This window comes from Martes martes (assembly GCF_963455335.1).
Source record: "Martes martes genome assembly, chromosome: 1".
NCBI lineage: Eukaryota > Metazoa > Chordata > Mammalia > Carnivora > Mustelidae > Martes > Martes martes.
Window position 1 is genome coordinate 97196930 of NC_137888.1, and position 25378 is coordinate 97222307.

General features: G+C 37.5%; 1 protein-coding gene across 3 annotated transcripts in view; it reads left to right on the plus strand.

Annotated features, from left to right (window-relative positions):
• Window positions 1-25378, plus strand: part of NAALADL2 (N-acetylated alpha-linked acidic dipeptidase like 2) — a 1359315-nt gene that overhangs the window by 426874 nt on the left and 907063 nt on the right. For 2 of the 3 annotated variants that reach the window (XM_080802355.1, XM_080802353.1), the window contains exon 1: window positions 771-1028. The exons of the other annotated variant lie outside the window; for it this stretch is intronic. In XM_080802355.1, the coding sequence (XP_080658481.1) occupies window positions 986-1028 (43 nt within the window). In that variant the 5' untranslated portion in view covers window positions 771-985. Of the gene's footprint in view, window positions 1-770; window positions 1029-25378 lie in introns of those variants that run through there. 3 annotated transcript variants of the gene reach the window in all.

Sequence of the window (25378 nt, forward strand, 5' to 3'; positions counted from 1 at the left end):
AGATTATTTTTGCTTGAAGTACACTAGTTTAAACTAATACTCTTTCTGTTCCTAGTCAGAAGGCAATGCAAATATTTTTGTGAAAGTATCTTTTCACAAATGAGGACTTTGAGGCACTCTGAAATCAGATCGGATCATTTGTCTAAGATCCCTCCATTAATAAGTAGACAAATGACATCAGGACCTAGTGACATCAGTGTTCTTCCTGGGCATACTTTGCACTTTCAGAGGAAGGAAGGTCAAGAGGAGAGAAAGAAGGAAGACAACGAATGGAAAAGGAAGAGGAGGGGGTAGAAAAAAATTCTGCCTGGGTTCTGTTTATCATCTGCCATTCACAGTGTTTAGCACAGACATGACTGCTTTCAATCTTCACTAAAAACCTTCTAAAATAGACATCATCCCCATTTTACAGTTGAGGAAACTGAGACTCAGAGAAGGTATAGCCCTCACTTACAGTTCCACAGCTAGTACTGGTGGTGCTCTAAGACTGTCTTTCCATGACAGCACAAAACTGATTCCCATGCTGTTCCTTATGTCTCTGTATTTTTTTTTATGAACATTGCAAAATTCACTTTAAATTTTTATTTCTATAATAGAAGCAGATCGGAAACACTAAAAAACAAACAAAACTCTGGCTCTGCACGATGGTGTGTTGGTAATATCGACGTCCCAGGAAAATGTAAATATGTTTTAGACTAAAGTGAAAGTAGAGAATTAAAAGTTAATATCAAAACCGAAACAAAGCCACATTTTGTGAAACACACATTAATAGCAGTGCATTGGATCAAAGGATGTGATCTCATTTCACAGCAAAACAGGTCCTGCAAGCCCAGGTAATTCAGGAAGCAGAATGGTAATTATTCACAGAAGAAAGCAGATCGTATACTGTTACAGTACCACCGTAGAAAGTCAGAAGGTCACCAAGCTTGCAAGGTAACTGACACAACTTGAAACTGCTTGGCCCCCTTTAAAAAGAAATTATAAAATGGGAGAGAATGAAGCAAGTTTACCTAACACATCTTTGCAAGGTAAGTGCCAACAGCCTCTTAAGTGTTTCCAATCAGAAAATCAAGCAGTTTCTGTTACGAAGTTTGTGTGTGTGTACATGCGCGCTCACGTGAGCCTGTGTGTGCCTGCTGAGTTTCAAGGTGTGCTTGAGGGTGAGGAAAAGTGAGCTTCCAGAGAAGCTGGCTGTCTCTTGGGCTCAACAACTCAACCAACACAGAAACCCAGATTTGTGGAGAGTGGGGAAAGTCTTATCTTTATCCTCCAATGGAATGCTGGAGAAATTGGTGTGACCAACTTGTAGTGCAGATCTTTTCCAACATTGACCAAATACTGCCTTTTTTCTCTGCTTGTGGAATTTTTATTTGTAATCAAGTTTACCGTATCTGGGGTTTACCAACTAAGTGTCCTTATATTAACATATTAATATTACCATTTTTATAAAGGTAGACAACAGGATCTCAGGGGAGAGCAAAGCAGTTGGGGAGAGGGGATTTATTTTTACAGGTCTTAATCAGTCAGATACCTTTGTTCTTTGAAGGGATTGGCTTTGTTGACATTGGCTTGACTGGGCTTCTCTGGTTAGGCTTGTTGATAGAAACAATATAAGGTTGCTCACACATTTCACTTTTTTTGAGTGAGAAAACTTCCTTCTTAAAACAAATACAAAACTAACATAATGTTTATTTGTTGTTATGATTTCTAGTAGTCTAATGTCTTATGAATTGTCACCTTTACTAGAGGCATTTTGATCAAGATATTTTTTAATTGACTGCTAATGACATTTTAATTTAATTATGTTCTTGTGATGCTATCATCAAGAAAATCCCCAGACCACCCAAGTTTTCTATTTAGTGTATAATCAAACATGTAACTACATCTGTGAAATATAATACATAGGAGGATAACAATAAGATGATCATAGATAGGCATGGTCATAAAGTGGCTTTTTTTCTTTCTCTTTTTCTCTCTTTTTTTTTTTTTAAGGTTATATTTATTTATTTGACAGAGAGTGATAGAGAGAGGGAACACAAGCAGGGGGAGTGGGAGAGAGAGGGGCAGGCTCTCCGCTGAGCAGGGAGCCTGATGCAGGGCTGGACCCCAAGATGCTGGGATCATGACCCGAGCCAAAGGCAGAGGCTTAACTGGCTGAGCCACCCAGGTACCGCAACCATCAGTTTTCTAAAGTTAAATTATCCTCCAGAATCCCTGTGTTTTCTATTTATTTTCTTTAATCCTTTCTTCACTAAACCTGCTTAAGAATCCCAGAATCTTGGGATGCCTGGGTGGTTCAGTTAGTTGAGCATCTGCCTTTGGCTCAGGTCACAATCTCCAGGTTCTGGGATCAAGTCCCACATTGGGCTCCTTGCTCAGCCCTGTTCCTGCTTTTGCCTCTGCCTGCTGTCCTCCCTGTTTGTGCTTGCTCTCTTGATTGCACTGTCTCTCTCTCTCTCTCTCTGACAGATAGATAAAATCTTAAAAAAAAAAAAAAAAAAGAAAAAAGAAAAAAAGGAAATTATCTTAAAAAAAAAAAAGAAAGAAAAAAGGAAAAGAATCCCAGAATCTTATTTTATTTCTGTATGTTTCCTAAAGGCATTTTGTTAAATACTGCATAAAGTGCTATTGTCAGGGCGTGTGGGTGGCTCAGTCAGTTAAGCGTCTGCCTTCAGCTCAATCATGATCTCAGGGTCCTGGGATGGAGCCTAACGTCAGGCTCCTTACTCAATGGTGAGCCTGCTTTTTCCCTCTCCCTCTGCTCCTCCTCACCTGCTCATGCTCACACTCTGTATCACTCTCTCTCAAATAAATAAAATCTTAAAAAATGTAAAATGCTATTATCAAGCACTTTTAAAGATTAATAAAGAGTTGTTTTGTGCATCCTATTGAAGAAAAACAGCTAAAAGACTTATTTAGCTTAATTCTATGAAATTATTCATTTATATGTGTTTTATGGAGAAAATGATGTTATGTATGTGCTTATTCTTTGTAATGTCTTTTCTTGGAAAAGTATATGGGAAGTATTTAGGTTGTTAATATTGTTCATATAATGATGATTTTATGTAAAATGCATATAACTATTTGGGAACCACCTGAATAGCCTCTCGTAGACTATGCGGTGTGTCACCGGTATCTGTGTTCAGAGGTTATAGTAAACTGAGGAGTAACCAGACCTCATCTCTTTGTCAGGACAATGGATAATATTTACCTCTTATTTTAGAGTCCTAGAATGTGTACATATTTTCTGTTTTGTTTTTCCTTTTTCTCTGGCAGTTTTATGTATGTTTTGTTTCTGGTAATATGTTCCACTGTAAAAGGAAGTACTACATGTATACATGCATATACACACATACACTGACTTTCAGAATTAATAATTAGTATATAGCAGAAAAAAACCCCAAAGTTTTAAAAAGAGCTATAGTGAATAATTTGTATGTTATGGTTTGAGTTAGAAATTCATGTGCTATCTCCAGAAACCTTTTGTAGCTGAGGGATGCTTATGAGCTCAGTTCTATCTCTAGGGGTTTTCCCTTGTGGGTCCTGTGAAAACTTTTCAATGAGGACTGTGTTCTGAAATATATCCTTGGTAGGTCTACAAATAGTTCAGATCCATCTTCTTGGAATATTGTGATGCTTCCATTCCAGTTGTATTTGCCTTAAAATTGTTAAGTGAACTTAGTAATCAGGAGAGAGCTAATGATAAGTGAGGGTACTTCTGTTGTTGGCTTTAAATTATTTCTGGATTTTTTTTTTTTAATTATAGAGGAAAGTATTGTGGGGATAATTTGCAGCTTTATGTGTGCGGAGGTAACATATTTGGTAAATTTAATATCTTAGAAAACAAATCAAAATATCTTCTGTAATCTTCAGTTATGGAATGCTCGAACATTATTTTGTTTTCTGTGCAATGCCCTGTCCTAAATTTCAGATTGAGTTTAAAAATTATTGAAGTAAATGAAAAAGGCATTTTGTAGTGTTTAATTTTGCCTTTAACTTAGCAATATTTATAAAAATATTCTGAAGTTCTCTGAAATAATACTAATTATTATCAACTCATCTTACAAATAAGCATGCTCTAACAGAAATGACTATATTCAAATACTTTGTTTATACATTAAACATATAGATGACTTAAATTTTTTGGTTATGAAGGTAGTAAGTGATAGCAGATTATCATTAGAACTCTATCATGTGCTTTGAATAGTGGTTTTCTAATGTCATGTGTCTAGATTGTGACCATGTCTAGTCACAGCTTGGAGGGCTAGTTGTAGACATTGTCAAAAGAGTGCTGTTTCCTGTAGGTTTTATACCCAGGAAGCTGGTTGAGAGTACCCTGGTTAGTGCAGCTTATAAGCTATCAGCAACTATGGTATTGGGAACCTATTTTTTCCCAAATGAAAGTGAAGTTGTTCCAGGGTTATCTTCAGCTACATGGGAACAGATCTCAATTATCTTTTCAAACATAAAAAGCAATTTCTTCCTTTCAGTCCTAGTGAAAAGTAGCTCTACAGAGAGTAATGTGAAGATTTATACGAGAAGGCTCTTAATATTCTCAGTATTCATAAAATAGAATTACCTAAGACAGGATAAAATGCTAGATTTCTTTTTTCTTATTTTTGAATATATAAATAAGATATATAAATAATACAGCAATAGGAATGGGGGCAAATGCTTTCTGAGCATTGTATTTACTAAAGAAGGGAAGCAGTGTTTCCTTGCACAATCCCTGAAAACTTACATGTACCACAGAGTAGCACCTGGTCAGTTTGTGATAGCAGTGAAATGACGTGACGGAAACAACAAAAGGGTGGCAACTTCCTTCCAGGCAGGCAGCTCCCTGGAAAATTCCTTAGGTTAAGATTTTTCCCCGAGGCCACTTACCTATATTGCCAGTCAGGAAGGACACGCATTTTGTATTCCAAGATTCTTAGTCACAGGCAGGGCAGACCCTAGAAGGGATTATAAGAAAGGGAAAGAAGCGATCACTGTCCAGTTAGGTCCCTCACCCACCGAGTCCCTCCTACCTCAGCAACTCAGTCCACATGGGTTTTTTCCATTTTATTTTCCTCTTCTTCCTTGATCAAAGCATGTCCAAAGTGACCTACCTCTTTGGAAAGGATATGTTGTACAAATTCATCTCTGGAATGATTTCAATAAAAGGTGTCTCTGAGTTCAATGCTGAGACAACCTCGAGACTGGTTTCTTCGAATGGGGTCTCCCCTGGACTGCTCAACACACCCTTGTCACTCAGGTCATCTACTTACAGTTGCTCAGATGTTTCTGAGTAGCTCCTAAAGCCCCCCTTTCTACACCAGTTCTTCTTAGTCTTCTAGATCTAGGAAACCCCTTCTTTAGAGGCTATAAAAGACTAGAGCTGAGGGGGAAAAATGTCTCAAAGTACAGAAAAGTTGGCTAAACCCTGTGGAATCCAAAGCCAGTTGTAAAGAATCAGTCAGCAGAGATGAGAGGACTTTTCAACAACCCACTGAAGGAGAATTTGGCTGTCAGAGTTAGGGGAGTAAAATCCTGTAAAATCTTAACATTTTCAAGGTATGAGGGAGCTTAAAGGGCCTCAAGTCTGGTATTTTTACTTTGTAGAGTAGCGAATAGAGCCTATGAAGGTAAGAAAATTACCCTTGGTTTCTCAGAAGCAGTTGCCAGAACCCAGGTCTCCACCCAGCTGCCCAGAGCCTGTAATTCACAGAGGAATTTGGCACATTACATTCTGGAGGCATTTACTTTCCTATTTCAAAAGGGAAAATCAGGCTTATGAATGCTTTCAATATTGATACCTTTTTAGTTTCTGTAGTTATGGCCTGGAAAGAATTGTCCAGTATTCAGTTAGGCTATTACGGAACTGGTTTGTCCAGCCTTGGGATTTTTCTTGACTCTATAAAAGTTACATTGACTTTTAAGACATTTGCCTGACTTTCATCACAGCCAAGAGGAGTCAGCTTGAAAATCCAGACACACATGCGTTGAGTGCATCATGTTTCTCATGATACAGCCTTTTTTTTTTTTTTTTTTTTAAGAAATTATACTTATTCTGCTGGGCTATGAAAAGAAGAAAAAACTCTAGGAAGGGAGGTGCCTTAGTGTCTGTGCTTCTAAATTGCAGCCTGAGGGCAACAGTACTGTATACCCCAACCTGTCATACAGGTTTGGTGTACATGTTTACTCTCTGTGGTGGAAAAGTATCTCTGCATTCATCATCGTGCCTGTGAGTGCCTTGAAATCTTTCTAAAACCCCGAAGAGGACTGACCAGTTTATGACTCTTCCTTTCCAGCCTATAGAACTTTAGCAGCATTTTTAAGTAGGAGAAGTACAAGACACTCTTGTTGAACTTATCCATGTTCCAGGAGAAAGGCTTCCTCTAGCTCTAACTGAGAGGTTGGAACACTTGAAGACCCAAGACATTTTGGAGTCGAAATTTATATATTAAGGCAACAGAGTGTTTTGGAGTTGGAACTTCCAGAAGCTCTGCTGAAAAGACCTTATTTTCTAAGGATAAATTTCAGCACATTTGGAACAAGTAAAATTGCAGAAAATGTCAAGGCATGAAATCCCAGGTGAGTCTGATCTGAATGGGTTAGGCAAAGGTGCCCGTGAAGATGGCTGGGGGATTTTCCCCAGGTATCAGGCAGAGAATCCCTGGAGTAGGCGGAGAGATTAGGAGATGAGCTCTGAAATAATTTGTCAGAAATAGTTAATGAAAGCAGCCAAACCGAACCAAGGACCTCTTTTTCTTGTCTTTCAAAATGGAAATAAGATCTTATTAGAAATAAAACAGCAAGCAGTGTACTTGAATGGAACATGAGATAAATGCAGTTAAAAACAGTAGTCACTTAAAACCTGCTGCTGGGGGAGAGGCCAGTTCTCAAACACTTTGAAATTTAGAGTTTGTTCATAGACTTTCGAATGTTCTGAAAGCACGGTTTAATGCCCTTTGATTTAAGTGGTATTTTATGGCACCAAAATTGTTTTAAAAGGAAACATTTTAAGTTTCAATTAAAGTCTCTATAAAATCTTGAAAAGAAGGTGATACATACCTACAGGATGACTTGATTGTTTGAACATTATTATTAATAATGTAATTAAATTTTTCCATACATTTAAAAGGTTGGATCTGTCTTTGCATCTGTTTCCTTTCCTTAAAGAGATAAAACAAAGGGTGCAAGTAATGATCTGATGATTACACATGTATAAACACCTTATAATGACTACATTGTATGCCTATTCACTAGTTTTGGAAAGAGTTTAAACAAATTTAGCTAATTGAGTAGGACAGCAAGCCAACCTTTTTTTTTTATATCACAGTTTTTGGGGGGGGAGGATTAACCAAGCACATGCTTGACTTACTATTGCAAGGTATTATACTTGCTACATAAGTGAAGGAAAAATGGGTGCCTGATGAGATTGCAAAGAAAGTATGATTAGGATGAAAACTCTTAAAAGGGTATTGAGCTTCAGTTTGATCCCTTGAGCTTCTAATCTCTCTTCAGAAAAAGTATGTGTAAATAGTTTTATTTGCCAGGGCTATTTTGGTGCTTTGTGGGTAGATGTTTAACCATCTCCATAGTTGAACACTTTGGGAGGTGCATTCAAAAATGCCTTTATAATTAATTGGCATGCAATTCACCTGTTCTCTTTAAACCCTATGGTCAGTGTAATGCAAGATGTGTATTGTGTACCCAAAAAAAAAAAAAAAAAAAAAGTGACTTAGAGGATAGTACAAAATCCTATCTACTAAAGAAGCCCCAAAGAGAAATATTTTGAAAAGTAAACTACTGAGCTTAATGCAATTCATATAAACATGTAGAGGTTGTGCATGTACACCTGTTAAGCAACACAGTCAATTTTGCTCTGTGACTTCAGACCTTGGTAAATGATTTATTTTTGAGAACTGACTAAACTCTTGAAACCATTCCATCTCTGTGATTCTTTTGTCTTCTCAAAACTAAGTTCCTTTTTTTTTTTTTTTGGTTGTTTGTTTTTTTTAGATTTTATTTATTAGAGAGAGAGAGGGAGTGGGGCAGAGGGAGAAGCAGACTCCTGATGTGGAGCTCAATCCCAGAACTCAAGCGGGGATCATGACCTGAGCCAAAGGCAGATGCCTAAGCAAATGAGCCACTCAGGTGCCCCCAAAATAAGTTCCTTTGAAAACAAGATGTGAGAAGCAGAGCGAGCTGAAGTGTCACTATGCTTCATTTTCCTCTTTGTTTATGGACATTTAATGTAATCACAGACAAGTCCTATCTTCCCTTAAACTACTAATAAATCTTAAAAAAAAAAATCTTCATCACATCAACATTTTTTTTTGGTGGTCAGTTTCAGAGATGGAAAAATATATGTTGCCACAAAAGGCGGAAGTTGCTTCTACTCTTGCCAATTGTTATAACCATAGATAGTATCTAAGAATTTATAGGGAAACTTAGGAGTATATGGAGAGGTTCATAGAGGAGATACAATATAAACTGGCTCTGACACTTTTGGAAAGTAGAGTAAGTGGCTAGAAAGAGGAAAGTCTTTCCTGGCAAAATAAATAGCAGAGACAGGCATAGAAATTCTATGTACCCATTTATTTACATAATTTATTCTCATCTTATTGAAAACAAAAGGATTTTCCCAAAATTAATACTTTGAAATAAGCTATAAATAAGTAAACATAATAAAAAATCAGATTAAAATAACGGTTAAAATGTTGTATATAAAATATGCACCAGAACATTCTAAACAGCTACCAAACAGGTCACAAATTTGCTTTTAAGCTTCCTAGCAGCCAAAAGAATGTAAGAAATTGCTTTAAGACCTTAGTGGTTCAGATGATATAAAAATGTTTCAGTTATTCAAGGGTTCCATATAGATGGTGACAATCAGAATAATTGCTGTAGATGGCAGGGGTCAGGCCTAGCAAGAAGAGAAGAGTTTTATTAGGCAATACTGAGAAATGAAGCTAAGAATTACAGAGACAAAGAAAATGGTATTATTTAACTCATCTTGGAATCTTGCAATGGATGATTCTCTCTTGAGCTCCTTAAGCTGTTCCACTACCCTACCAGACATTTGTCAGAAAAAAATTTATGCAGAAAATATCTCAAACATGTAATAAATATCTGAAAATAAAAAGAAAGGAAAGAAAACAAAAGAATAGTTAAGAAATAGACTTAATATCTAAATGTTTACATGATAGAAATATTAACTTTATTAAAATTTCAGAATATAAAAGTGCTCATTTTGAAAATTAGGTTGCTATATATGTTTTACAAGCATATGGTATTACTCAAGTTTCTCTCCTGCAGTTTTTACTGGATTTTATATAGATTTTTTTATGTTCATTTTGGTTAACTATAGGGTTCTATACATTTACTATGGCAGATTTGGTTGGGGATCAAGGACTAGTTGTGCAGGGACAGAGGATAAGAATAGAGAAGAGCACATTGGTAATGATAATATGTATGTTGCATTATAAACCTTCTTTAGAAACTTTAGAAACTTCAAGTGCACTGAAGTTATGATATTACCCTAAGTTTCTATTTTTGATATAAGTAGGAATTTCAGTGAAAAAAAGAAAATAATGATAATAATGTTTTTATTCTTAAGCCTGAGTTCTCATCAGTATTAGGTTCATATTTTATATTCTTTTCAGTTTACCATTTACCTTCTATGGATTTCTTTTAGTCATTATATTTCTTCTTGATTTGAAAACTTGGAGTTTATATTTCTAGGAGTTAGTAATTACCAAATTATATTTGTCATAATACTCTTATATGACTTGGTAACATAATCCACAAGAACATTGCTACTTAGTTAATAAAATGTTCTGAAAGGTAGTCTTAACATGAAATTTACATTTACTTATGCTGATTTGATAGCAAATAGTTTGTCTTTATAATCACATACATATAAAAGGGGAATGAACTAGAATTTATTGGGAACTAAGTCAAAGCAGAAATTGACTAAGATTATTTGAATCTCACAGCAGTTTTGACCTTTCTTTCACCAACAAACACACCTAGGTGTTTGAGATCTCAAACACCTGCCTATGGTTTCTTTTTGTCATTTAGTTGTCAGATCAAGTATCATCTCAGTGATACCTTCTCTGGTCTTTTAAACTAGAGCAGCTATTCTATCTTAATGTCTGATTTTAATTCTTTTAATAGCTTATCATGAGCCATTTCTTAAATATTTTTGTGTATTGCCTTTTTCCTGGCAATAAAATTTTGTCTCTGGGATGAGAAACCATAACTGACTTGTTTATTTCTGTATTTCTAGTGCCAAAACCATACCAACACATACTATATTTTCAGTAAGTTTGTTTTTTGTTTTTTAAGATTCTATCCGTTTATTTGACAGGGAGAGAGACCACAGGTAGATAGAGAGGCAGGCAGAGAGAGGGGGAGAAGCAGGCTCCCCGCTGAGCAGAGAGCCCAATGTGGGGCACGATCCCAGGACTCTGAGATCACGACCTGAGCTGAAGGCAGAGGCTTAACCCACTGTGCCACCCAGGCATGCCAAGTAAGTTTAATATGCTCAGAAAAACAAACAAACATAATATTCATACTATCATTCCTGTGTATCTAAGCAATTTACATTTATTCTAACATGAAAATTAGTTGATCATAAAGTAGCAATCACTTAACATGGTAAATATGAAAAAGACACTTTTCTAGAAGAACAATTGACATTGAGCCTATTATAGGAGATTGGGAGCAGTGTGTTGTCATTCAAAATTAGAGAATTTGTTCCTTCTTATTTCCTCTAGTTCTGTAACTGGTTGGGGTCACCTAGATGAGCTCTCAAAGGGTTTTAAGTTGTGTGGATAGAGGAAAACATGTATTAAATGTATACTGTGTGCCAAGAGTGTTCCAAGTGTTCAATATATTTAAGCTTCAAAACCATCCAATGAGGAATATAGACTCAAATGCAAATAATTATATGACTGTATCTTTGTTATTATAAAGAAAGTTGCCCTCCTCATCAATTTTAAATTCATCTTCATTATTTTCCCTGATCACATAGAAATGGAACACTTAGTTCATGTAGTAATGGTGGGATTTGACAAAATTCAAATAAAATAAATTTGAGAGATACTTGAGGTTAAATTGGTGTTCACTTGTACTGAGTGCAGCAGAAGGAAGAGCTTGTGAAAACTGGGTTTCTGGCTTTGGTGACAAAGAAAATTGTCCTGTTAGCTGATTTAGGGGATGCAGGTTGGGGAACAGTTTAGGAAGAGAAATAGGACTTTGTTCTAAAGAAAGTGATTTTAAACTGTAAGTGTTATATATTGATGAATATGTCCAGGACTTAAATTGCAAAAAGAATTTTAGGCCTTGGGAGAGAGTACTATCATGGAATTAAAGAGCTGGAAATTACTAAAACTGAAGTCCTACATGCCACTGTGGGTGGGTGAGATTATACAAAGATAGATGTTAAAGGAGGACAGGAAGACTAGTGATAGAAAGCATTAACATCTGAAGTGTGAGCAGAAATGAAAGAAATGGAGATGAGGTGATGGGGAAAAAAAGATACAGATGACAGTGTTTGCAGGGCAATGCAGAGTGGGGATTTTCTCTAGAAAAGAGTGAAAAAGATGAAACATCAGAATAGTCAAATAGGTAGGATCTGGTGATTCAAAACCAACATAAAGGTGGAGCATGAGGAAGAAACGATTTGAGAATTATCAAGAATGAGAGGAGGGGCGCCTGGGTGGCTCAGTGGGTTAAGCCTTTGCCTTCAGATCAGGTCATGATCTCAGGGTCCTGGGGTCGAGCCCTGCATTGGGGCTCTCTGCTCAGCGGGAGCCTGCTTCCCCCTCTCTCTCTGCCTGCCTCTCTGCCTACTTGTGATCTCTGTCTATTAAATAAATAAAATCTTAAAAAAAAAAATCAGAGGAAAGGTAAAGGCAAAATTGTAAAGTTAGGCTGTAGGAGTTGTTCAGTGATTGTGCTATGGGAAACGACCACAGCTGGAGAGTGAGAAAATGCTGGCTGATTATTAAGCCAGTTTTCATGGAGATAAGAGTGAGTGTGTGTTACTGGCTTACATAGGGAATTAGAGATTGTTATTCTGGAAGGTTTACACTTTTTAACATGTAGCAGCACCCAGTAAACCTACTCCAGCTAGTTACCTTCAGAGTGCGGGCCCCTGGACTATAGCAGAACGGGAAGAGGGAGTTCATTTTATTATAAAACCATCCAGCTTTTGAAAAATAATGGAACACCCAGTTTCACTGCCAGTAAGCTTTCATAGTGCTATCTTCTCATCTATGTAACATTTGAAAAGTGCCCATATATAACATTGGCCATATAACATAAATATGACAGACCTATGAGACTTTGGGATGATAGACACCCACTTCCATTTGGCTCTGTTTGAAGAAATCAAAATAAGGTTGGATCAGTTTTTATCTGCTCAAAATTTTGAGACCTTTGGATAGTGATTCATAATAGAGATTGTGTGGTTATGCTATTTTCATTGACAATAATGAAAGGGGCAGGTAATAAAATTGGGCATTTAGCTAATACCCATGAGAGACAAAGCTACAATTTAACTCTAGTATATATTTGACTTCATTGTTTCTTAATCACTACACTTCCCAGGTGTACCATTTGAAAAGAGCTAGCTTTAAAACAAACAAAAACAGAGGGCTGCCCAAAGAGTGTTTTAAATAGTTGTCATTTATATCCATATACAAAAATTAGTAACTGTTAATTTTTCTTATTTGAAAGAATGTTTTATTCCTGGTTCATTCTATGGCTGATATATCTGCTTTTCTACAGATACTGTATTTTGCTCACATAATCTCATGCATACAAATAGTGTTTCCTGTTAGGTACACCCTGATTCTTCCTGTCCTACCTACCCACACGTCCTTATGATATTTCCATCATACCTGCATTCCTGGGACTTTTATGGAAGGTGATAAAGCTCTAAAGAAGTAGTTTGAAGTAAATGGGTTCTACTAAATTCAAGAACGTTTTGACCATTAACCTTCAGTTTGAAGTTTTAGGTGACCACAAACTGGTATAAAGGAATATAGATTTACCTCTACAAAATACACTTTAAAAACGGTTTTAAACAATTGATGCTTTGCTGATGTAATGGATATTTCCTCTTCAGTGTTTTTAACTTAACAAATTACATGTAAAAGCCATAAAGTCCTTTATATTATCCATAAACATAATAAAAAATGTTACACCACATAACTTTGACTTAGTCAATAATTCTAGGCTTAGCCTTAGGGTTTAAAGAGAAAATTATTCCTGTTACACATTTTAATTATGCTATAAACTTTGGGAAATAGCTATTGATCTTCAGTATCTGACATCAGAAAGTTGTTTTTTTCTTGTTCTGTAGCCAGTGAAAGTATGACATATAGACTCAAAGAGAAGAATTTCAGAGGAATCGAGGATAGTACATGCACAATAAAGGATGTTTTTGGTTGTATTTTTAGCTTATATGTTAGGAGATGTGAAGATCATCTCCTCTAAACAACTTTCTGCTGAAATTAGGATCACACATTTGAGTTAAGAAATATCGTACCGGGGAGGAGTCAAGATGGCGGAGAAGTAGCAGGCTGAGACGACATCGGGTAGCAGGAGATCAGCTAGATAGCTTATCTAACCATTGTGAACACCTACAAATCCAACGGGAAATCGAAGAGAAGAAGAGCAACAATCCCAGAAACAGAAAATCGATCACTTTCTGAAAGGTAGGACCTGCGGAGAAGTGAATCCAAAGCGACGGGAAGATAGACCCCGGGGGGAGGGGCCGGCACCCGGCAAGCGGCGGAGCGACGGAGCACAAAATCGGGACTTTTAAAAGTCGGCTCCACTGGGAGACATCGCTCCAGAGGCTAAACTGGGGGGAAACCCAGGCGGGGTCAGCATAACCCCAGGACCCGCGGGGTCACAGAAGGACTGGGGGTGTCTGAGTGCTGCAGAGCTCGCAGTTATTAGAGCGGGGAAGCCGGCTATAGCGACAAAGCCGAGGAGTGAGCTCTAAGCCCAGGGTTACCTTGTGCCGGTCGCAGGCTGGGTGGGCTCGGAGCGCGGCCGGAGGCCACGGAGACAAAAGCGACCCGGCGCTTTTCTCCAGCTCCAACAATTGACTGCTTTCCTCGAGGCGCGACCGCAAGCCAGGGAGGCGGGGCTATTGGGCGCTTTGCTCTGGGAGCGCACTGAGGAGCGGAACCCCAAGCTCTTGGCTCCTCCGGGCCGGAGACTGGGAGGCCGCCATCTTCATTCCCGTCCACCGGAACTCTACGGAAAGCGCTCAGGGAACAAAAGCTCCCGAAAGCAAACCCGAGCGGATTCCTTAGCCCGGCCCCTGGCAAGGGCGGTGCAATTCCGCCTGCGGCAAAGACACTTGAGAATCACTACAACAGGCCCCTCCCCCAGAAGATCAACAAGAAACCGATCCAAAACCAACTTCAGTCACCAAGAACAGCGGAATTCCACAGCAGGAGAAAGCAAATCCTACCTGGACAAAATGACAAGGCGGAAAAACTCACCTCAAAAAAAAGAACAAGAGGCCGTACCGAAGGCTGGAGACCTAATCAATACAGACATAGGTAGCATGACAGATCTAGAGTTCAGAATGACAATTCTCAAGGTTCTAGCCGGGCTCGAAAAAGGCATAGAAGATATTAGAGAAACCCTCTCCGGAGAGATAAAAGCCCTTTCTGGAGAAATAAAAGAACTAAAATCTAACCAAGTTGAAATCAAAAAAGCTATTCATGAGGTGCAATCAAAAATGGAAGCTCTCACTGCCAGGATAAATGAGGCAGAAGAAAGAATTAGTGACATAGAAGACCAAATGACAGAGAATAAAGAAGCTGAGCAAAAGAGAGACAAACAACTACTGGAACATGAGGAGAGGATTCGAGAGATAAGTGACACCATAAGACGACACAACATTAGAATAATTGGGATTCCAGAAGAAGAAGAAAGAGAGAGGGGAGCAGAAGGTATATTGGAGACAATTATTGGAGAGAATTTCCCTAATATGGCAAAGGGAACAAACATCAAAATCCAGGAGATGCTAAGAACGCCCCTCAAAATCAATAAAAATAGGTCCACACCTCGTCACCTGATAGTAAAATTTACAAGTCTTAGCGACAAAGAGAAAATCCTGAAAGCAGCCCGGGAAAAGAAGTCTGTAACATACAAGGGTAAAAACATTAGATTGGCAGCGGACCTATCCACAGAGACCTGGCAGGCCAGAAAGAACTGGCATGATATATTCAGAGCACTAAACGAGAAAAACATGCAGCCAAGAATACTATATCCGGCTAGGCTATCATTGAAAATAGAAGGAGAGATAAAGAGCTTCCAGGACAAACAAAAGCTGAAAGAATTTGCAAACACCAAACCAGCTCTACAGGAAATATTGAAAGGGGTCCTCTAAGCAAAGAGAGACCCTAAAAGTGGTAGATCAGAAAGAAACAGAAACAATATACAGTAACAATCACCTTACAGGCAATACAATGGCACTAAATTCATATCTCTCAATAGTTACCCTGAATGTTAACGGGCTAAATGCCCCAATCAAAAGACACAGGGTATCAGAATGGATAAAAAAACAAAACCCATCAATATGCTGCCTACAAGAAACTCATTTTAGACCCGAAGACACCTCCAGATTTAAAGTGAGGGGGTGGAAAACAATGTACCATGCTAATGGACATCAGAAGAAAGCTGGGGTGGCAATCCTTATATCAGATCAATTAGATTTTAAGCCAAAGACTATAATAAGAGATGAGGAAGGACACTATATCATACTCAAAGGGTCTGTCCAACAAGAAGATCTAACAATCTTAAATATCTATGCCCCTAACATGGGAGCAGCCAACTATATAAACCAATTAGTAACAAAATCAAAGAAATACATCGACAGTAATACAATAATAGCAGGGGACTTTAACACTCCCCTCACTGAAATGGACAGATCATCTAAGCAAAAGATCAACAAGGAAATAAAGGCCTTAAATGACACACTGGACCAGATGGACATCACAGATCTATTCAGAACATTCCATCCCAAAGCAACAGAATATACATTCTTCTCTAGTGCACATGGAACATTCTCCAGAATAGACCACATCCTGGGTCATAAATCAGGTCTCAATCGGTACCAAAAGATCGAGATCATTCCCTGCATATTTTCAGACCACAATGCTCTGAAGCTCGAACTCAATCACAAGAGGAAATTTGGAAAGAACGCAAATACATGGAGACTAAACAGCATCCTCCTAAAAAATGAATGGGTCAACCAGGAAATTAAAGAAGAATTGAAAAAATTCATGGAAACAAATGATAATGAAAACACAACAGTTCAAAATCTGTGGGACACAATAAAGGCAGTCCTGAGAGGAAAATATATAGCAGTGCAAGCCTTTCTCAAGAAACAAGAAAGGTCTCAAATACACAACCTAACCCTACACCTAAAGGAGCTGGAGAGAGAACAACAAAGAAAGCCTAAACCCAGCAGGAGAAGAGAAATCATAAAGATCAGAGCAGAAATCAATGAAATAGAAACTAAAAAAACAATAGAACAAATCAACAAAACTAGGAGCTGGTTCTTTGAAAGAATTAATAAGATTGACAAGCCCCTGGCCAGACTTATCAAAAAGAAAAGAGAAAGGACGCAAATAAATAAAATCATGAATGAAAGAGGAGAGATCACAACCAACACCAAAGAAATACAAACAATTATAAGAACATACTACGAGCAACTCTATGGCAACAAATTTGACAACCTGGAAGAAATGGATACATTTCTAGAGATGTATAAACTACCACAACTGAACCAGGAAGAAATAGATAACCTGAACAGACCCATAACCAGTAAGGAGATTGAAACAGTCATCAAAAATCTCCAAACAAACAAAAGTCCAGGACCAGACGGCTTCCCAGGGGAATTCTACCAAACATTTAAAGAAGAATTAATTCCTATTCTCCTGAAACTGTTCCAAAAAATAGAAATGGAAGGAAAACTTCCAAACTCATTCTATGAGGCCAGCATCACCTTGATCCCAAAACCAGACAAGGATCCCACCAAAAAAGAGAATTACAGACCAATATCCTTGATGAACACAGATGCGAAAATTCTCACCAAAATACTGGCCAATAGGATCCAACAGTACGTTAAAAGGATTATTCACCACGACCAAGTGGGATTTATTCCAGGGCTGCAAGGTTGGTTCAACATCCGCAAATCCATCAATGTGATACAATACATTAATAAAAGAAAGAGTAAGAACCATATGATACTCTCAATAGATGCTGAAAAAGCGTTTGACAAAGTGCAGCATCCCTTCCTGATTAAAACTCTTCAAAGTGTAGGGATAGAAGGCACATACCTCAATATTATCAAAGCCATCTATGAAAAACCCACCGCAAATATCATTCTCAATGGAGAAAAACTGAAAGCTTTTCCGCTAAGGTCAGGAACACGGCAGGGATGTCCGTTATCACCACTGCTGTTCAATATAGTACTAGAAGTCCTAGCCTCAGCAATCAGACAACAAAAAGAAATTAAAGGCATCCAAATCGACAAAGAAGAAGTCAAACTATCACTCTTTGCAGATGATATGATACTATATGTGGAAAACCCAAAAGGCTCCACTCCAAAACTGCTAGAACTTATACAGGAATTCAGTAAAGTGTCAGGATATAAAGTCAATGCACAGAAATCAGTCGCATTTCTTTACACTAACAACAAGACAGAAGAAAGAGAAATTGAGGAGTCGGTCCCATTTACAATCGTACCCAAAACCATAAGATACCTAGGAATAAATCTAACCAAAGAGGCAAAGAATCTATACTCAGAAAACTATAAAGTACTCATGAAAGAAATTGAGGAAGACACAAAGAAATGGAAAAATATTCCATGCTCATGGATTGGAAGAACAAATATTGTGAAAATGTCTATTCTACCTAAAGCAATCTACACATTTAATGCAATCCCTATCAAAATCCCATCCATTTTTTTTAAAGAAATAGAACAAATAATCCTAAAATTTATATGGAACCAGAAAAGACCTCGAATAGCCAAAGGAATATTGAAAAAGAAAGCCAAAGTCGGTGGTATCACAATTCCAGACTTCAAGCTCTATTACAAAGCTGTCATCATCAAGACAGTATGGTACTGGCACAAAAACAGACATATAGATCAATGGAACAGAATAGAGAGCCCAGAAATAGACCCTCAACTCTATGGTCAACTAATCTTTGACAAAGCAGGAAAGAATATCCAATGGAAAAAAGACAGCCTCTTCAACAAATGGTGCTGGGAAAATTGGACAGCCACATGCAGAAAAATGAAATTGGACTATTTCCTTACACCACACACGAAAATAGACTCAAAGTGGATGAAGGACCTCAATGTGCGAAAGGAATCTATCAAAATCCTTGAGGACAATGCAGGCAGCAACCTCTTTGACCTCCACCGCAGCAACTTCTTCCTAGGAACATCGCCAAAGGCAACAGAAGCAAGGGCAAAAATGAACTATTGGGATTTCATCAAGATCAAAAGCTTTTGCACAGCAAAAGAAACAGTGAACAAAACCAAAAGACAACTGACAGAATGGGAGAAGATATTTGCAAACGACATATCAGATAAAGGGCTCGTATCCAAAATCTATAAAGAGCTTATCAAACTCAATACCCAAAGAACAAATAATCCAGTCAAGAAATGGGCAGAGGACATGAAAAGACATTTCTGCAAGGAAGACATCCAGATGGCCAACAGACACATGAAAAAATGCTCCACATCACTTGGCATCAGGGAAATACAAATCAAAACCACAATGAGATACCACCTCACACCAGTCAGAATGGCTAAAATTAACAAGTCAAGAAATGACAGATGCTGGCGAGGATGCGGAGAGAGGGGAACCCTCCTACACTGTTGGTGGGAATGCAAGCTGGTGCAACCACTCTGGAAAACAGTGTGGAGGTTCCTCAAAAAACTGAAAATAGAGCTACCCTACGACCCAGCAATTGCACTCCTGGGTATATATCCTAAAGATACAAACGTGTGCTCCGAAGGGGCACATGCACCCGAATGTTTATAGCAGCAATGTCCACAATAGCCAAACTGTGGAAAGCGCCTAGATGTCCATCAACAGATGAATGGATAAAGAAGATGTGGTATATATACACAATGGAATACTATGCAGCCATCAAAAGACATGAAATCTTGCCATTTTCGACGACGTGGATGGAACTAGAGGGTATCATGCTTAGCGAAATAAGTCAATCGGAGAAATATAACTATCATATGATCTCTTTGATATGAGGAAGTGGAGATGCAAGGTGGGGGGGTTTGGGGGGAGGTAGGAAAAGAAAAAATGAAAAGATGGGATTGGGAGGAAGACAAACCATAAAAGACTCAATCTCAAGAAACAGACTGAGGTTTGCGGGGGGGAAGGGGGACGGGAGAGGGTGGTGGGGAAATGGACATTGGGGAGGGTATGGGCTATGATGAGTGCTGTGAAATGTGTAAACCAGACGATTCACAGACCTGTACCCCTGGGGATAAAAATACATTATATGTTTATTAAAATAAAAAAATTAAAAAAAAAAAAAAAAAAAAAAAGAAATATCGTACCTTGTTTTATTTATTTTTTATTTTTTTATTTTTTTAAGATTTTATTTATTCATTTGACAGAGATCACAAGTAGGCAGAGAAGCAGGCAGAGAGAGGAGGAAGCAGGCTCCCTGCTGAGCAGAGAGCCTGATGTGGGGCTTGATCCCAGGACCCTGAGATCATGACCTGAGCTGAAGGCAGAGGTTTAACCCACTGAGCCACCCAGGAGCCCCATCTTACCTTGTTTTAAAAAGAAGTTATTCTGTCATGATACTCTTGATTATCTCTAATATTTTAATACAGAAATAGGAAGACTTAATCAAGAACTTTAAAAAAAGTATGTTTAAGGTTTTCCAAACTTACATAGAGTGGTGAATGTTGCAGTTATCATTTTAGAAGTAATTATTTCATAATTTTTCATGCTTGAATTTTTAAAATGAGTAAAGATCTCTATTAAAAGTAAATTGATATCTAACATCAATGATGGTGATGATGAAGAGGATAATTACTGTATGCTGAACTTTTACCAGGGGCTGGGCATTGCTTTGGAAACTTTAAAAGGCCAGATTTAAGCCTCACATCCACCTTGTGAGAATTGGTCTCAGTTTCTCCATTTTACAGAAGGCTCCGAGAAATTATGAAACTCACAGGAGTATATAGGAACTAAGTGGTAGAGTTGGGATTCAAACCTAGGTCTGTAGGACTGCTGTAATGATGGTGTTGAATAGATATGGGCTTCTTGTCATTTTCACACAAGTTGGAAATTCTTTCAAATTTAGAGCATTTAATGTAAGTAGATTTGTATTTAAATTTGAACATATCAAATGTATGCAACTGTTTATTCAACAAGTATTTATTGACATATGATGATGTACCAGATATATTATTAGGAACTACTGAAGCTATGTTCAATGGGTCATGCACACAGCAACTCATAGTCTACTGTGTGTGTGTGTGTGTGTGTATCACTACATTTGTATGTATATAGATAAATATATATCTATCTTATATAGATCTGTATCTTGCTTATGGAGCTTCAGAACTCTCTGATAACATTCTAGAATTATTCTGTCTTGAACTTTGGAATCTAATTAAAGGTATGGTCATTTAACTTGGATACTTGTAACTTGTAACTTGGTAATGCCTTGTGTGGTCAGTTTGGAGACCTCAGTATCTATATAACACCAGTCATTAAAGATGCTATTTTGAGAGCATCAGCAGGGAGTCTATATAGATTTTTTTTTTTGCCACAGGGCACCCCCACCTTCTCACAGTGGGAACGAATATGTAGTAATCTTCAGCCATTTCTTCCCTACCCTTTTCTTCCTAACCCACAATGTAATTAAATCCCTTGGTTAAAGAATCTGTTAAGCATTCCATGTGCATAATGCCCTTAATAGTGGCTCTGGATGCAACAGTTTGCACAAATCAATTTAATTTAGCTTTATATTAGAAAACCCCTTAAACTCAAAACATAATTTTTGAAATATAGAAGTCTATTTCTTTGTAAAGAAAAGTGCAATTTTCTCTGAACTAGGCTTTAATTTGGAGGCTGCTATCTAGCTTCCCCTGAAACTTTTGCACATATGGGGATATCATCTTGTAGGGATAAATGAGTTATAAGCAGTTAATTATTAGAAATGTCAGGTGTAAGCAAAATTTTCAAACTCAGTTTATTTATTTTTTATTTTTTTAATTTTGAGAGAGAGGAAGAGTGTGAGCAAGGGGAGGGGCAGAGGGAGAGAGAGAATCTCAAGCATATTCCTCGCTGAGCATGGAACCAGACATCGGGCTTGATCTCACAACTCTGAGATCATGACCTAAGCTAGTATCAAGAGTCAGATGCTTGACTTACTGAACCACCCAGGTGTCCATCAAACCCAAATTTATTTTTTGTTTTAATCTTCAGCTTTGAAGAGAAACCAACGATGATATAGATTGTCAAATGCATTATAACTTTCTTGAAGGGTATACATTGAGAATTATGTAAAATTAAGTGTCTTAGCCAATTTAGTGCCTCTGAAGAAAAGTTACTCATGGGATTTAGGCATTTTAAAAGGAGATATAAGAAGGCTACTATATGCAAAGTACTAATCCTGGGGATGTTATTTAAGTCACCTGATTTTATTCCCACAATAGTATCTAAAGCAATTATTGTTACCATATGTATACAAGTCTTCATGCCTAAGAGAAAATAATTAGAGGAACGTTTAAGCATAGATGTGATATTTGATTCCTTCTTAAATGAACAGTTCCCCAGTCAAATAAATGGACACTTTACTTCAGGTACAAGAAACCATTTGTACAAAGGCATTGTGGAATGACTAGTGTCTTTGAAAATTTTCAATTATTACCTTCTATTATGTACCCAGTAAACATCAGTTATGGGGGTGCCGACTTTGTTTTCCTGGAATGGCGTAAACCATGTTTACAATTCACTGATTAGAGTTGAGTTTTAAGGCTAGCTAACTTTTAAACAGAGTAGATGGTTGTGTGCTGTTTTTACTTCATCTCAGAACATGTACGCCCCTATAATCTCAGCTTTTTGCCCATTCACCAGACAGCACATGAGCCCATGAGCACACGTCAAAGATGTTAACCACAGTTTAGGTGAGCTGCTTTTGTAGCAAGCACCAGATTTTCTTCACAAATACGAGAACAGAATATCAGTGTCTCTTGACTCCAGTCTCCCCTACTGATCCTTAATGTGCCAAGTTAAAATACTTGCATAGTGGACAAGAAGGCAGCATGGGGATTTCCTGGCCCTCTTTCCTGCCAAATTGACAGGTTGCATTGCAGCAGGTGCACAGCAAAGTGATTAAGAATGTATAGGTTGACAAAACATGTGTGATATGACTGCAGGTGGTTTATGTGAATGACATGTCATGGCAAATATTGGCCTCAAGAGATTACACCTAGGGTATAAGGACAATCTATATGCATATAAAAGCATCATTGAGTTGGTGAGTGCTCAAGAAAAAAATAACTTTGACTGGGAGTCTACATCAATGGAGTACATTGCAATTTAAGGTATATTTTTTGCTACTTAAATATTTTACAAATGTCCTATTTATATGAGGCAATGCGATAAACATCTGTCTTGGGAGATGTGATTTTTTGACTGCTGAACAACTCACTCAGCTGCCAGGAGGACCGAGAGCCTGGTTTGTTAAAATTCATGATTGGGAAAAAAAAAAAAAATCCAATGTTATCCAATTCAGTTTAAGAACACATTGAGCCCTTAGTGTCAGCCTCTCCACTTCTGGGATGGCTGACATTTTACATGGAACAAAATAAACTTGATACAAGTGTTGTTGCCTTGCTCAGTGATTTTCAGAAATATTCAAAAAGCATGAGTTAAAAAGTAGATTTGGATGACAAAATAAACATTCACTGTGTATGTGCACAAACATTCGCATAGAAATTTCCACAGAGATATGGACTGCCCAAAATCTTTCCATGGACCCCCAGCTGAGAGACCCAGATTAAGGATTTGTGTGTTCATATGCATTTTTTAAGAGACAGGGAAATAGATTTCATGAAAGGACTTCATAGTCTAGATAGCATTAAGATGATTTCTAAAGTCTTCTCTCTATCAAAAATTGTGTAATTCACTTCATATCCTAATACATTCATGTTAAGACTTATTAGCTTTTCCCCAGAGAAACAAAAATCTATATCCTAAGAAAAAAAAAAAATTCTATGGGTCCCTTGATTGTGACTAAAATAACTCTAATTTGCTGTATAAAAATGTAATGCAAAGAAAATTTTCTGCTCTTTTTGATCAGCACTTAAAAGCAATCTCAAAATAACATATTACCAGTGTGTATTAAGGTAGAGTGTTATTTGCCTATTTTTTACTTCATATGGACCATTTAAACTAAATGCTGTCTATAGGTATAAATACTTAGGACAAATAAAAATACTTTTATAGTGCTTATATTAATACTTGAATGTTTTGACTTTTGGTTACTAGTCCACTTACAAATAGATTAAAGGGAAATCCTGTAATCTTTTGGAAAAAAATAAAATGTTTGTTTTGAGGCTTACATAAAAATCTAGTATTTTAACCAGATTTATCTCTATCATATGTGTTGTAATATATGCCATATATTCATTTTGATATAATCATGTATTAATGGCACACACAATCTTAGATTTCAGCAGCATGATGCATTTTACGCCAAAGTGTTAGAATCTCTTCTCTTCATTATGGCATGTGTAGAGGTAGGGAAGGATACCAAATAGGGTTTGAGTTCTTATGTGGAAGACTCCATCAGAGCCAAACAATGAGAGAGGCAAGACCCATGGAAACAATTGTGGAATAACTGAAGCTTTTGTTTTTGTTTTTACTCTTCAGCTTATTTGCTACGCTTCCTTTCTAATATGGCTAATCATCCTTTAGCCTCTTTCCCCTCTGTCTCTTCCATCATATAACTTTCTTATGAAACTTTAGCATAAAATGATCCAATAAAATTCTTCACAGTAAAATGTTGTATTTTTTCATGGTGTAAAATTGCAAGTGTAAGTTTTGTGGCAGTATCTGCTCTACACCCTTCAAAAATACAACAGATGACATCTGTTGAGATTTAAAGTTAAGGTCTTATTTTACTGGCCTCCTTAACTTTTCCTCATTCACTGGGTCATACCTGGAATTCCCTGGCTTGAAAATTTTTATAGCAAAATGAATTCTGTTGACTATGTTACTGATTTTTTTTTTTCATCTTCCTCTGTTACATTGCATTTTAACAGTCATGTTTGGAAGGATGGCCTGAGCTATTTTGGACTGGGGTCTTATTTCCGTATTGTCTTAGCTCAGGCTGCTATAAAGAGATAGCATAGGCTTGGTGCCTTAAATCCCAGACAGTTGTTTCTCACGGTGCCAGGGACTGGGAAGGCCAAGATCAAGGTGCCTACAGATTCCTTTCCTGGTGAGAACCCTCTTCCTGGCTTGCAGAAGGTTCTTAATGTCCTCCTACCACAGAGAAGTAGAGATCTATCCTGTCTCTCTTCCTTTTCCTGTAAGGACACTCATTAAATCATGGGGCTCTACCTTCATGACCTAAAATAAACTGAATTACCTCTCAAAGTTTCCACTCCAAATGCCATCATATTGGGGGTTTGGGTGTTGGCATATGAGTTTCAGGGGGACACAAACATTCAGTCCGTAACTTGTGCTGTTCCAACAAACTACTTAGACTCTAACTTCTACTTTCATATATTTGGCATCTATGCAGATACTCCTTTCCCTCCTTTCTCCATCAAATTTTGTATCTTGGTGATTCAGTATAACAGTTAGCAAATTTATGAAGTTTATCAGTGTATTCTTAGAGCCAAATTGAATTGCTCTCTGGTTATCTTGAATAGAGCCCTCCTTTTATAAATCAGCTTATTGAGTAAATAGAGATTTCCTCAGTCTGTTCTCAGTTTTCAACTCTGCCAGTATCAGACATCTGGAAAAAGCCCCCTCACCTCACTCCCTCATGCACAAAACAAACAAAAAATACCAAACCCAACCACAAAATAAAAATGTCATTTTGAATATAACTGTTTACTTCCAGGTTTGGTTTTATTACCTTTCAACTTTGTTTTAGGGGATTCTTTTATTATAAATACATTTTCCTTAGCTTAAAGAGCCATAGCTTTTAGTGTCTATAGCTATCCTAAGTGTTTGAAGATATGTAATGTTGAATATAAATTAGAATTTTAAGTAGAATTGCAAGGGGGATATACGAGAACCAACAAGTAGTAGCTACAAGGCAAGAGGTTTAGCCTAACGTA